General features: G+C 45.3%; 1 protein-coding gene across 1 annotated transcript in view; it reads left to right on the top strand.

Annotated features, from left to right (window-relative positions):
- Positions 1–15,325, top strand: part of HSD3B7 (hydroxy-delta-5-steroid dehydrogenase, 3 beta- and steroid delta-isomerase 7) — a 53,389-nt gene that overhangs the window by 24,090 nt on the left and 13,974 nt on the right. The window contains exon 2 of the mRNA XM_079950289.1: positions 10,625–10,789. Coding sequence (XP_079806415.1) covers positions 10,630–10,789 — 160 coding nt within the window. The 5' untranslated portion in view covers positions 10,625–10,629. The remainder of the gene's footprint in view (positions 1–10,624; positions 10,790–15,325) is intronic.

The following is a 15,325-nucleotide window of genomic DNA, read 5'->3' as shown; positions in this document are numbered from 1 at the left end:
GATGTGTTTTGATCTCCTTTACTGATATATATATAGAGAGAGATATATAGATATATATCTATATATATCTATATAAATATATATAGATATCATAAGCATATGTACAAACACATGCTTTCATTTATTTTTAAATGTTTTTAACTGTTATTTAGTGATAATTTTGATATATTTATTGTAAGCCACTTAAAAGGTGGTTTTTTACTACAATCTAGCGCTATATAAATTTTGTTAAATATATGATGTTGGATGCAGGGCCAAAAGGGAGTTTGCAGATGCCCCTGGGAAGCCTGTGTGGTGCTTTGCCAGCACCAACAACCAAACAGGCCTGAGATTCCCTGCTGCTTCTCTAGTTAACCGCTTCTCTCTTGCTCAAAGGCTACCTCACCAGCTCAGGGGTAGCCAGCTTAGCATCTTTCAGATGTTTTTGGAGGACAACGCCCATCATTCCTTGACCATAGGCCACATTGGCTGGAGCTAGTAGTCTAACTACATCTGGAGTTTAGCTTTAGCTTCCTTCGATCTTGCTCTTTATACATACAGTGGTACCTTGGGTTAAGAACTTAATTCGTTCTGGAGGTCTGGTCTTAACCTTAAACTGTTCTTAACCTGAGGTACCACTTTAGCTAATGGGGCCTCCTGCTGCTGCTGCGCCGCCGGAGCACGATTTCTGTTCTCATCCTGAACAAAATTCTTAACCCGAGGTGTTATGTACTGAAGTTCTCACCCTGGGCCAGCAGGGAGATACTGTGGATAGTTATGCAAATAAGGCATCGTGACATTCAGTGATTGGGTAGTTACAGAAAGTTGTTACTGTTGCTTTGTAGTTGAGCTCTATATAAGCAGGCTGACTGAACCCTTCAGTTCAGTTCTGTCCTGGCCTGTGAATAAACAAGAGCTGTTTGAAGAATCACTGTGTCGTCTGATATGTTCACCCACAACTCAACACGAGGTACTACTTCCGGGTTAGCGGAGTCTGTAACCTGAAGCGTATGTAATCCGAGGTACCACTGTATTTGGAATTGTAGACTGGACGTGCGGAAGGCGGGCAGCAGGACTGTGTCCCCCGCACCTGCCCCTCTGACGGCTGCGTGCTGACCATCTGCTTCCAGGCATATTCGGTCATGGCGTGAAAAGCCTGACATTGCAGGAAATGAGTGGTATTTTTCTGACAGCAACATGACATTTGTTTCCTTTCCTTCTCATTTCCTTTTGGCTGCCATTTATAGGGGACTCTATTAGCGCTTACCCTCACACGTCAATTCTGAGGATAATTGCTCTTCTACATATGGTAGATCAGAAGGCGATTCAAGTTTGCAGCATGCTAGCTGCTGAATGAATAAGCAGGCGACTGTCTTCTTTCGTTTGATTTTGCTACAAAGGGTTTCCTCCTGGTATTTGCGTCTTTTGATTTCGCCCAGGTATGGTCTTTCAACAGGTTTGATGCTCACACTAATAACTGCCTTCAAAGCGTTCTGCAAACCGCAGAGTTATTTATTTATTTTAATGGATTTTAATTACGTCGTGCAGTTTTGTGATAATTTATTGCTCTAGAAATGCATTTGTATTGGCCAGTTCCTTAGCTAATTGTTTTGAATTTAGTTGGGGAATATGGGCTTCATTGACTCTTGATTAATCTTTTCTAAATATGTTTGCAGCAGGAGCACATAATATCAGTAATGTATGAGCACAAATAGCTTTACAGTTTTTAAAATAAATTGCTAAGAAGTGGTGTTGGCATGTTCTGTAGATTCCCCTAATGAGGACAACGCAAAGTACTGCTAGAGATTTTGAGCTAAACCCTAGAAATTAATAAATGCTAGGATTTGGGGTTCTTTGTGATATGCAGGGAGAATACATACTACAAGTGAGGATTCCTGGGCTGCCTTATGCAAACCAGTCTTGCTGGCTTGAGGGAAAAGCAAGCATTACAATAGAGAGAAATTGAGGGTAGGTAGTCAACAACTCCTTGTCCCAGGTAGGACCAGAGACTGGAGATTTGGGAGGTTGCCAGGGTAACTGCTCTGAAGGAGGGCAAGAGGCTTCTGGGAAGAAGAAAGGGAGAGATCCATCTTGGGGAGGGTGAAGGAAGGACTGCCTGCGATGCTCTGGGCCATGCTGTAAGATCTTGTTACGGCAAAATCTAAAATTCCCTGGTCTTTCAGTATTCTGAGAATGGCCATTGCTATTTTGTTCGGCATCTAGGGTGTCTGTAGGCTGTTGGTGTGGGTTTTTTTTTTTTTTTGGTGAGAGGGATTACAGTGCATTCCTGGAGATTTAGGGTTAGCAATAAAAGTGGATTGAAGCACTGTGACGTCCAAGGACAGCAAAAACCCGCATTTTAAAAAGGAAACAGACTTTTATCAGTTAGGAAAGTGTCAGGGAAATTCCTTGAAAAGTGTCGAGTGAATATAGTGGTACCTCTGGTTAAGAACTTAATTTGTTCTGGGACTTCCGGGTTGGTGCCTCCGGCAATGGCGGAGCTCCTCCGATTGGGAGGAACTTGCTCCGTGGAAAACAGGGTCTGACCACCACGGCGAAGGTGGAGACCCACTGAAATCACAAGCGGGAGAAGCTTGTGAACCTGGGATTCGGCTGGCACCTTTTGCGCCTCCCCTACTCGCGGGGAAACCCTGTTTAGGGGATCCGGAGCGACGTGGGGTGAGTGGCGCGGTGCTTTGAATCGACTGCTTCTTTCACAGAGTGAAGCCGCATTGCTACTGCCGGAGAGCGCTGACTTTTTCCTGTGGACAATTGGATTTTAAACAACTATCCGTGAGTAGAACGGAAAATTGGATCTTTAAATACTTTAATTTGGCACCGAAGCGGGAAGGTCATAAACAGGAAGTCCGCCTTCCACTTTTGTAAATAGACTGAAGCAAAGATTTTACAAGCTAAAGTCTTTGAAAGCTTTTGACAAAGGATTAAATTTCCATCGGTTAAAAATACAAAACCCTCCTTGGAAGCAGGAGAACAGGGAGGAAATTTTGGACCTAGTGAGCCTGCAGGAAAGAGTGAAAAATCAAATTACCACTGCTCTGAACCTGGAAACGGGCTGCCAGATGACGTTTGGGGAAAGTTCATTGACAGAACGGATTTGACAGCTAGCTAAAATAAGAGTAAGATACTGTTTCCATTGTCCTCTTCTGCGTTTAAAAAGGAGGAAAAGTAACTGAAAATCGAAACTATTTTTATTGCTTGAGTTGTGCTTGAAAGAACTGATACAAGTGGAGACTGTTTCCCTCTAGAGGGAGCTTGTGAAACTGTTACAGGAGTGTAACAGGGAGATCTCCAGCTGCAAGATAAGGATTCTGAGAATCAGAGATTGACCTTGGACCATTCAAAATGTTGACAGGAGAAGCCATTGTGACTGTATTATGTAAGATAAGCTATTCGCTGGAACAGCTTCATAAGAAGACAGATGACATGATTTTTAAAATTGATAACTTGGAACAGAAAGTGACTAATTTGAATCAAAAAGTGAGCACCAACACAGAAATAATTCAGGACTCGGCACAGGAATATACTTTGGCAGGACAAAGGGTGGAGGAAAAGGAGAAAGCTGTTGTTTTTGAACCTAAAGTAATACAAGCGGGATCCTTAGTTTTGCAGAAGCAAATTGAGGACTATAAATTGAGGCCTTTTATGATTGAATTTAGAAAAAGTCAGATTTTGAGGATTGGATCCCGGCTTGGACTGAAGAAGGAAAGTTGGAAAGATCCCTCTATCCAGGGATTAACTGTCTTTTGGGACATGGGTTTGGGTTTAGAGGAGATTGAAGTTTTGGGGGCCTCTGGATTTGGAGGAATCCTGAAATACGTCCTGAAACACTTTATGGACCTTAGCTTTAACTATGGAAAATTGGCTGAACTATCCAGAAGGAATAAAAGTACTGTTAGGTTGGAGTTTTCCCGAGATTTCCTCCTTAGCATTAAAGAATATGAAGAAGATCTGCAGAAGGGATTAGGAAAAGAGTTAAGAGCCTTGGACATAAGATCTCCAGTTTGATGGACTATATGGAATTGATGGAAAGGACTGACAGAATCCGAAACCAGGGAGAGGAGATGGTGGAAGAAGACTGAAAAATTTAAAGTTTATATATAGAAATATTGTAAAATTAATGACTGGTAGAAAAATGGTGGAATGATATTTTATGGATTTAGCAGAAATGTTATAAGAAGTTAAGTATATATAAGTATTTTAGTTTTAATGGGAAATAAGGTTAAAAAATATGTTATTTATAATATGATAGAAAATGGAGAAAGATGGAAAGGATTTGCTGAAACAATTAGTAGAAGTGGGATACAAAAAGGGAGGTGAGAGGAGGTCGAGGAAACAAGGGAATGAAGGATAGAGTATGGAAAAGGAGGTATGTTTTTAAATTGTTTTTGTTTTGCTTTATTTATGTTTAGTTTAATGGGTTTAGGTTGTGTTTTGTATTGTTTATACATTGTATTGTATTGTTTTTCTCAGTTTTTTCTTTTCTTTTGTTTTTTCTCTTTTGTCTTCTTTTCTTTTTCTTCTCCTTTTTTGTAACTTTTAAAAGTAATAAATATTATTTTTTAAAAAAAGAACTTAATTCGTTCTGGAGGTCCGTTCTTAACTTGAAACTGTTCTTAACCTGAGGTACCACTTTAGCTAATGGGGCCTCCTGCTGCCGCCACACGATTTCTGTTCTCATCCTGAAGCAAAGTTCTTAACCCAAGGTACTATTTCTGGGTTAACGGAGTCTGTAACTTGAAGCGTCTGTAACCTGAAGCGTCTGTAACCCGAGGTACCACTGTAAATGAAGGGAAGACGTATTAAACATCATGTAGGCAAATCAAGATGAATGCCCTCTGTGCAATTTTCCTGCAAAGAGATTGCAGTGAATGCTTTATAAAGATTGGGCACAATCTAGCTGTCAAAGCATATACCACGTCTAGCAGTTGTGGCTTCCTCCAAAGGTTGTTGGGAGCTGTAGTTTTTAAGGGTGTGGAGAGTTGTTATAAGAGCTGCAGTTCCCAGCACCCTTAACAAACTGCAATTCACAGAATTCTTTGGGGGAAGCCATGTGACTCAAAATCTGGATGATGCTGAATAAATAAGAGCAAATTTTGAATTTGCCTCAGGCAGCAAAAACTCTTGGACCTGTCTTTACAACGGGTGTGATGAGCAGTCTTGAAACCCCTGTATCCCTTGCTATTAAAACTGTCACATTGAGCGTATTTCAGCTGAGCTGTGCAGAATGGTTGTATGCCCACCCCAACTCCCTGAGCAGTGGTAATTTGTAAGGAACGAGCTTACTTGGGTTTTGTGTTTCTTTGTAAGAAAAATATCAATGAAGACTTAATGTCATCTTGCAATACTCAGTACAGCCATATCTTGGTTCGCAAATGCCTTGCAAGTCAAATGTTTTGGCTCCCGAATGCCACTAACCCGGAAGTGAGTGTTACAGTTTGTGGACGTTCTTTAGAACCCGAACGTCTGACGCGGCTTCCGTGGCTTCCGATTGGCTGCAGAAGCTTCCTGCAGCCAATCAGAAGCCATGCCTTGGTTTCCGAACATTTTGGAAGTCGAACTGACTTCCGGAATGGATTCCGTTCGACTTCCAAGCTACCACTGTATAGATGAATCTCTATACGTGTTTGTGTTTTGTGTATGCATGCACACAAACGACCCATTAGCAGAGACAAGCAAGAGACACTCCTACTAGGGAGCGGATCCACTACCCCACATTAGATCCTCAAGGAGGAAAGTGGGATGTTTCACCTTTCCCACCCTAACATTTCTGAGAAATCTGTGAATCGAAACTAGCCTTCCCGTAATTGGCCTCAACAAAGAAGCAGTGAATGGTCATCGTGGGCCATTAAAAAAACACCACCCACCCACCCTATCAATGTTCTTTTGTGAGATCTCAGACTTTGATCTGCCTTCTCTTTTTAAAGGAAAGCCACTGTGTGATAGAGCTGGTTCTTGGACAGCAAACCTGCAACAATGCTCTGCTTTTGTGCCGTTCTGAATGAATTTGGCCTTGTTTCCTAGGGGGAAACTTGCAGCAGTCTTGATTTCTGCATCTTTGGCTTGTCGGATTGACTAAGCCTCTGTTCATTTTGAGGGATGCCTTCTGGAGAGGACAGCGGGTGTCCGTCACTCCCCCAACCTGCATATAAGAATGTGACTCATGCAGGTTCCTATATTCACTAGTATGTATGACAACAAGAGACGGTTTTAAACAATTAAAAGGGGCTTGGCATGCAGACCAAAGGCCCGTGTCCCAGGGCTTAAAAAAGGAGAGTGACTCTTTGACTTGTCTGGCGGTGTTGCTATATAAAGTCTGAGTGTATAAAAGGCAGCAAATTGAAACGCTTTTAAAATATGCTGCTTTTAAAGGCATTGCCAAGCGCAGGCCTCTAAACCTTGTGATTCTCCTTCCATGCTGCACACCCCTTTCCCCTCTCTGCCCCTCCACCCCATGCACACACTAAAATCTAGAATAATTTGCAAATGGGGAATTGCTACATTTTCCATTGGGGTGGGGGGTCAGGTAATGGCTTTTGTTTAGAGCCCTGTTTCACTTGACGGGCAGTATTACAGTTGCAGCACCCCGCGCATGAAACAGACTTTTGATTGTGCAAATAGGACTTCTTCCCTTCTCCCCCTGTGTGTCCCCAAAATCTCCTCTGGAAGGTTGAGGGACCCTCTGGAGCAGATTGTGGGGAGTTGTGGGGTGGCAGGGCAGGGGGAGAAGAGGGAACAGGCCATTACATCTGCCGGGGGGACTCTGAACCTAGCCCATTATAAATCCAACTGATCTTTCTCTTTGAGAGAGTGGTTAGAAATTACAAGCAGGTTTTATTCTAAAGCATTTACTTATCTGCTGGAAGCAGACTTGGAAAGGAGGCTAATGCAGCAATGTCATCTTATCACAGATTTCCTAGTAATTTGCTGTTTGGGGTTGTGAGAAGCTTAATCTGGCTACGCAAGTGTGGCGGCTTTGAGCTGATCTCTCTCTATCTTGCACCTCCCACAGCCAAAGCAAGTTCTGTCTCACTCCATGACATTGTCTGCTCTTATCACCACTCATTAGGAACGTGACTAGGACCCAGGAATGCTGAATGCCAGGTTCTGTCCACCCCACCCACAAAAAATCATGATTGCATTTTTTTATTTTATTTGGTTTGGTTTTGGTTTTTTGGGCCTTTATAAAAGGATGTCACATAGAGGAGGGAGAAAGGTTGTTTTCTGCTGCTCCAGAGAAGCGGACACGGAGCAATGGCTCCAAACTACAAGAAAGAAGATTCCACCTAAACATTAGGAAGAACTTCCTGACAGTAAGAGCTGTTCGACAGTGGAATTTGCTGCCAAGGAGTGTGGTGGAGTCTCCTTCTTTGGAGGTCTTTAAGCAGAGGCTTGACAACCATATGTCAGGAGTGCTCTGCTGGTGTTTCCTGCTTGGCAGGGGGTTGGACTCGATGACCCTTGTGGTCTCTTCCAACTCTATGATTCTATGATTCTATGCAGCTATTAACTGAGACCCCATCCACACAGTACTTTTAAAACACCTGTTGCTCGGTCCCTGCTCCTGCCAACCTAGCAGTTCGAAAGCACGTCAAAGAGCAAGTAGATAAATAGGTACCGCTCCGGTGGGAAGGTAAACGGGGTTTCTGTGTGCTGCTCTGGTTCGCCAGAAGTGGCTTAGTCATGCTGGCCACGTGACCCGGAAGCTGTACGCCGGCTCCCTCAGCCAATAAAGCGAGATGAGCGCCACAACCCCAGAGTCAGTCACGACTGGACCTAATGGTCAGGGGTCCCTTTACCTTTACAGTGGTGCCTCGCAAGACGAAATTAATCCGTTCCGCGAGTTTTTTCGTCTAGCGAATTTTTCGTCTTGCGAAGCACGGTTTCCCATAGGAATGCATTGAAAATCAATCAATGCGTTCCTATGGAAACCGCCTTCAGACCAGGTCCGGGGACAGTCTGTCCCCGGACCTCTTCTGAAGGCTGGCGGTGGGGAGGAAAAACCCTCCTCCCACCGCAAGCCCCGGGAACAGAGGAGAATCGCTGCGCGCCTTCTCCTCTGTTCCCGGACCTCCCACCGCAAGCCTTCAGGACAGGTGCTGCGCTTCCCCGCTGTCCCCGGAGATTTCCCTATGGGCTTTCGTCTTGCGAAGCAAGCCCATAGGGAAATTCGTCTTGCGAAGCCGCTAAAAAATCGGAAAACCCTTTCGTCTTGCGGGTTTTTCGTTTAGCGAGGCATTCGTCTTGCGGGGCACCACTGTAGTTATAGCAGTCATGGCTCCCTCCTCCACAAGAATCCTGGGAACTTAATTCCCCCCCCCCCTCCAAGCTACAACTCCCAGCACCCTTAAAAACTTCAGTTCCCAAGATTCTTTCAGGGGGAAGCCGTGACCGTTAAAGCGTTATAAGAAGGACTTTAAAATGTACTGTGCGGGTTGTGGCCTCGTGTTGGGAATTTAATATTGGAATATTAGTTTGCACATGCACTATACATTTAAAGCTGTATCATGCTTCCAAAGAGTTATGGAAGCTGGAGTTTGTTAAGGGAGCTGAGAGTGGCTAGTTAGCAGATCCCTATTCCCCTCACACAGCTAAATTCCAGAGTTCCCCGGGGGAAGAGGGATTGCTTGTTAAAGCGCTCTGAGAAACTCGATTTAGAAGGCATCAAACCAGGTGTGACTGGCTGCTTCGGGGGTGTCTCTCAGGCATGTTGAAACAGTAACAGGACACCTTTCCAAATGGTCCATTTGGCAGGTGCTGGGATTAATAGGGGACATCTGTAGAAACTCCAGAAGCCCTGCAGCTGTTCACTGTCGTACGGAGGAGGGGGAAGGACCCCCCCCCAAAATGGAGAGAGCTTGTGCTTATTTCTTCCCTTCCCCTCCAGCATTCCTCTTGTGAGAGATTCCTTAAACCGCTTCCCTTTGGCGTTTTGCAGAACCCTCCTCTTGCTTATCTGTGATAGATCACCGGGGCAACCGTTTTCCAGACCGATAATTGTGCATCTTGCAGTATAGGGGAAACAACTGGCCTGCTTCACAGTTCAAGCTGAAGTTGAGATGTGCTAAAGCAGAACCGTAAAGGTGATGGCAAGAAGTGGGGATGGAGCTGTAAATACCCTGGATTAGGGACAGGGAACCTTTTTCCAACTGAGGGCTGCATTCTTCCTTCTAGACAGCCTTCCAAGGGCCACATCTGGTGGCCGGCAGGGCCGGAGGAAAGGAAACTCCCTCTTGCCCCGCCTCATCCTCCATCAAGAGAAGCAAGAGACATTGTCAGAGCTCAGGGAGGCAGGCCAGCCAGGTGAAAACCCTCAAGGATGTTGCAAAGCAGGCCAGGGAGGGAGTGTGGCCTCTGGAGAGTCCTGAGGGCCAGAAAGTGAGGTGCTGAGGGCCGCATTGAGGTTCCCCACCCTGTCTTGGGGCCAGGGCCGTCTTAAGCATATCCGGCGCCGTGGTTCAAAGATCCCTCCAACGCCACGCCCCCTTTCCCAGAGTTGTCGACCTTTCCCCAAGCCTCTGTGGGGATCGCTCTCCTCCTGCGGAGGCTTGGGAAGCAAGCTGCACGCCCGCCAGCCATATGGTTGGCGGGGCGCAGCTGGTGGGCATTTAGGGAAAGGGGAGGCCGCCGGCAAAGCTGCACAGCTCCCCCACTCGCTGAGGTGCCCCTGAGAGGCCAGCGCCCTAGCGCAATGTGCCAGTAAGCCCAATAGGAAAGACTGTTCTGCTTGGGGCCTCTGAAGAGTTTTTTTTGTGTGCCACTGTGGCCGATGGTCTCGTGCCGCTCTGTTCTTCAGTCTCCTGCAGGTGCCTCAGTGCATTTAGAAAGGCGCTTCTATTCTGTTTAGCCACTTGGAGGCAGTCCCTAAAAACTGCTCTGCAAACGTCTGCCCTTCTTCTAAGGATCCTGTGCCTACCAATGTCTCCTTTGTCGCTTTTATTTTTGTGTGCTGTCTCTTCTTTCCTTCTCTCCTGCATGTAAGCCTCACTCGACTGACCGTAAGCCTGAGGGCAGTGGGGCCTGTCTCTTTTTTTGCTTTCTGTGTGAAGCCAGGGATGTCAGAAGGCAGCGGCTTCCATCCCAACCTGTCTTTGTCACAACCTCACTTTTTCCATCCTGCCGAAGTTTGGTTTCTGGCAAATCCTGCATCCTTCATCTTGCTGCCTCTCTGTTTAATGTAACTTAGGTAATTATGTGAGTTACGAATCTGAAGCAATTAATGAAGCAGTTATTTCCACGCCGCTCATTTCAGTGTAAACAAAATGTCAAAACAATAATTGTGTCTCCTCCCCCCCCCAAGTATTTAATTGCATATTGGCTGCGGACTTTAAAAAAAACCAATGTGAGCAAATACTGATTGTGTCAGTTGGATTGATTTCTGCTCCAGACCTGGGACGAAAACGTGGGCAGCAGCAATTTCTTCTCCCCTTTCCATTTGCAATGAAATTCTTTGACGTCCCTGTGTGAAGTACCTAGTCCTATTAAGCATTCTAGAAATAGTAGTATCTGAACCATTGCTGGGGAATCTTAGCTTGCAGCTTCTGTTCGCTCGTCCCTTCCAGAACTCTACAGTTCTTTTGTTCCTCTAGACTGAAAGCACTTTTTATCCTTTACTCCCTACTCACAGGACAAATGGGGTCATCAAGCAAAAACCAGATATACCTTGTGACAGGTGGCTGCGGTTTTCTGGGGAAAAATCTGGTCCAGATGCTTCTGAAGGAGGAGCCTGGCCTTGCAAAAGTGCGCGTCTTAGACTTGCACCTCGATGAAAGCATGCGACACCTGGATAGAGGTAAGATGCCCATTCCCCCTGAGTCACTCTTTCCTGTTCCTGCAGAGGTGTGGGTGTGGATTCCACTTCCCTGAGGGTCTTGCACAGAATGGGCAAATACATTTTGAGAGAGTCTCCAAAAATCTCTCCAGAGAAATGCCCAACTGGCCGCGTTAAAGGCTATAGGGGAGGATGTCGGGGCGTACCCCCCAACATTTCTCCAATGAAAGTAGGGGCATCCTATTCCATAACAGAAAGGGATGCGGGTGGTGCTGTGATCTAAACCACTGAGCCTCTTGGGCTTGCCGATCAGAAGGCCGGCGGTTCAAATCCCCGTGACGGGGTGAGCTTCCATTGCTCGGTACCAGCTCCTGCCAACCTAGCAGTTCAAAAGCACATCAAGTGCAAGTAGATAAATAGGTACCACTCCGGCGGGAAGGTAAACGGTGTTTCCGTGTGTTGCTCTGGCTTCGCCAGAAGTGGCTTAGTCATGCTAGCCACTTGACCCGGAAAACTGTCTGCAGAAGCGGACAAACGCCGGCTCTCTCAGCCTGTAAAGCGAGATGAGCGCCGCAACCCCAGAGTCATTCATGACTGGACTTAAATGTCAGGGGTCCCTTTACCTATTCCATAACAACAACAACAACAGCAGCAGCAGCAGCAGCAGCAACAACAACAACAACAACAACAACAACAACAACAACAACAATAACAACGTTATTTATACCATGCCCATCTGATTGGGTTGCCCCAGTCACTCTGGGTGGTTTCCAAATTATATAAAAACACTAAAAAAAACTTCTCTATGCAGGACTGCCTTCAGATGACTTCTAAAGGTTGTATAGTTACTTATCTCCTTGGCTTGGGGGGAGGTTGCCAATGCCACACCTTCCAACATTTCTCCGATGAAAATAGGGACAGCCTAAGGAAAAACGGGATCAAATCAGAAACCAGGATGGGTTCTGTAAATCCCGGACTGTCCCTGGAAAACAGGGACGCTTGGAGGGTCTGCCAGTGAGGTCATCCATATCTTGGCATCCCTAAATGCTCACTGCTCCCAAATGCTGGAGAACCCCCAGGTTCCACTGCCCCTGGTATGGCCTGCAATAATATCATTATGATATCAGCATAGCTGCCTCTTGTGTTTTGTTTGCTTACCCCACTTGCATTGCTGCTGGTGGGAGGTAATAAGTTCACCACCACTGCCAGTATTTCTAGTAGTAATAATAATAATAATAATAATAATAATAATAATAATAATTTATTATTTATACCCCGCCCATCTGGCTGGGCCTCCCCAGCCACTCTGGGCGGCTTCCATAGAAACCAAAAATACAGTAAAATATCACACGTTAAAAACTTCCCTGAACAGGGCTGCCTTAAGGAAATTTACATTCGCAGAATTAAAGTGGATTAAAGAGCCCTGGTGCAACAAGTCCACTTTTTTACAATTAAAAACATTTACCTTCTCGTGGTTAAGAAAGCGATGGGGAAAGTCGCTAAGAAGCGTGGGATAAATTATTGGTTAGTGGGAAGGCTTGTAACCACCGCACAAAGAAATTAGGATAAAATCTGACTGTCATATAACCTCGCCACAAACAAATCAGAACGAATGCTCAGTAAAGACTGGACTTGGATACTTGAGATATATATATGGTCCCGCCGTATACCTGTGGCTGCAACTTGTTTAGAACTGTTTTCAGTGTTGAATTTTAAAATTGCTTTAACTTGCCCTGGTACATTATGGTGAAGGTCGGTTAACAACAATGACAGCACCTGCTGTATAAGCTCTGTGCAATTAAATATAGATGAATGCTGGAATAAAGTCCTCTGAAGGCGCCCTAAAGGTGAGGTATGAAAGGGACCCATGACGTGTTAGAGCTGGTGTGAACTGAAACTGGCAGCATCCCATGCCCCTGCTGTGCTTCCTGGGGCTGATGGGATTTGTAGTTCATCAACATCTGGAGCACCAAAGGTTCTCCACATCTGCTAGCGTGTGGCGGGGACTAAAAAGCTAACTTTCTCAAAAGCCCAACTGTGTTTCTGAAAATCGGTGGAGTTTTGGAACTGGTCACAGTTATCTTCTTTAGAAGTCCTTGGCTTCTAAGGCAGGTTTCCCAGTTGAGCCCCAGCTTAACATTTATTTCCCTGGTTATATAATCAGGAGGCTGAAATATTTTCCATCTTGGCAACCTTTGTCCACCTGAGAGAGTTTCACAGAAATCAGCCCATGTAGCGCTAAGTTTTATTCATTTTTCTTGGACGGTAACCCGCCCCGGTGTCTAAAAGGACTCATATGTTTCAAGGTCTGAAGGTGTGTGACCTTTAAAAACACATTTTCCCCTCCAAGTAAAAAATGAGTAGTCTCCACAAGAATGTTGGAACTTAGCAGCTAGAAACCCTAGGAATGTGGATGGCAGCCAATAGCACAATAAGTCTGTCTCTTTTTTTCCAGTCCTTGGCATCTAATTCACATGTTGCAGAGCAGTCTTATGTTTGGTTGCTTGGCAATCAAATCCTAGTGTTCAATGAGCCTTACTCATGAGTAAGGATGGCCTGGTGAAACATGGGACCAATGCACCTTTAATTGTTGTTGTTGTTGTTGTTCTACACAGCTGTTAAAGGTCTGCTTTTGCATCTCTCTACCCAAGCAAGTGTGTTCTAAAAGGTTGCAGCTCCATCTGTGAATGTTTTTACACCTTGGTGTTACAGTACTGGGTTAACTGCAGCTGAGTTTGGGAGGGTGCAGAACACAAACATAGATGGCGGGGGGAGGGGGGGCGGAGGAGAGAGAAGAAGAATTGCTCATCTTTACTCGATTAAAAAAAAAATGTCCTGCCTTTTAAATTTAAAAGTTTTAAAGTTAGCTTACAAAAAAGAAAAGAAAAGAAAAGAAAAGAAAAGAAAAGAAAAGAAGAAGCTTTGGTTAAAAACAAATAGCCTTTGTAAGATAGAGCTAAACATAAAGCAGCCTTAATTTAAACTATCCTGGGAATCTGAATGAAGGTATTGATTGATTGATGACAATTTGTATACATTGTTTAAATTCAAAACAAAAACTCTTTACAACTTTAAAACAAAGCCTTTTACAACTTAGGCTAAATGCAACTAGATAAAATGCCAGAAATTTATACATTCCATAAAACACAATCAACAACTAAACAGAGCATCTTTTTTTTTAGTATCAAACATTACATGCGAAAACACAAGGAAAATTCATTGAAAACATAGCAGGACGACTAAACAAAATATCCTCCAAGCATCAGGAAAGTGAAATACTGTGCATGAAAACCAACTAAAAAGTATAAATTCCACCCTTTTAAAGGGTTGGTGTATCGCTCCCTAAAATAGGGACCCTTGACTCTCCTCATGGTGCTGGACTGCAGCTCCTATCTTCCCCGACCGTTGGGCATGCTGGCTCAGCCTGCTGGGAGCTGGGAGTCCCCAACGACACGAAGAGGACTAACTTTTCCCTGCTATAATAAGTTAAAGCAACCAGTTTGGAAATAAAGAAAGGTCCTGAGTCAGGAAGCTGCATCTTTTGTACCCCTCTGGAAATCCTTTTGTGGGTGCGAGCAATTGTCACGTAAGGAAGGGAAAGTTCCTGAGAGCAAATTGGAGGCGATGCTCTGAGATGCTACAACTTGCAGGTAACAGCATCCAGCCCATGAGTAGTTCTCTCCCTGGAACAACCGGCCAGGAAGCCAGCCAACATGTGGTGAGAAAATGTGCCTGTGCGGTTCTCGGGGAGGAAGCTTTGGAGAGCAGGATAGGGCCACCATAACACTCTGTTCCCTCACGTTGATTCAACTGGTACAGGCCCATTTTCCTCATGTGTGGTGCGCAGCTCGCTGTTGACCTTCAAAGCTGTTCCCTGCAAGATGCAGAGGGTGTGGTGGCGATGGTTTATTCGCAGGAAAGCCACCCTCCCAATCCCCCCCCCCAAATGAGGGGTTTTGTTGGCAGGGTTCAAGAAGACCACACCCACACATGGAAGTGTTTTTTCCAAGCATGGACCTCCATGCGAGAGCGTGCTCCCAGTCCTGTTCTTGGGCTGTGCAGCGAATGGTACAGAGCCAGCCTTGGCTGTGGAGGAGCAGATGATCCAAACGCCGTCCACTCCAGCTGGTTGCTATTCACTTTCTTTGCCTCGTGCCTGGCCCGTGTCCTTTGGCGGAGCTCGCGTGCGCTGCCTAAAACTCTTTGCAAATAGCACTCAGTAGCAAGCAGCAGGGCAAAAACAGGAATCTGAGAAGCAAGAATTGAGAAGCGGGAGAGGGGGTGGGGTGGGGTGGAGGGAACAAAGGGCTTGCCTGGGGATTTTCCCCCGAGAGAAGCCCAGTAGCAACCTCGGCCTCATATCCTTCTGGGTCCAAGGTCTCTTCTGTGTTGGTTTCAGTCCAGCGTAAACAAGGCCTGACCTTGAAAGCACATCTGATTTGATTTGAGGAAGCAACGAGACAATGAATTTTCACCGGTTTCTAGCGGCAAGGATGCAGTTTGACCAAGGGAAGGAGGTGTTTTGGGGAGAAGAAAAGAGGCTAGCTTCAGAGCCAA

This window comes from Podarcis cretensis (genome assembly GCF_951804945.1).
Source record: "Podarcis cretensis genome assembly, chromosome: 13".
Taxonomy (NCBI): Eukaryota; Metazoa; Chordata; class Lepidosauria; order Squamata; family Lacertidae; genus Podarcis; species Podarcis cretensis.
This window is presented reverse-complemented; position numbering and strand designations above follow the sequence as displayed.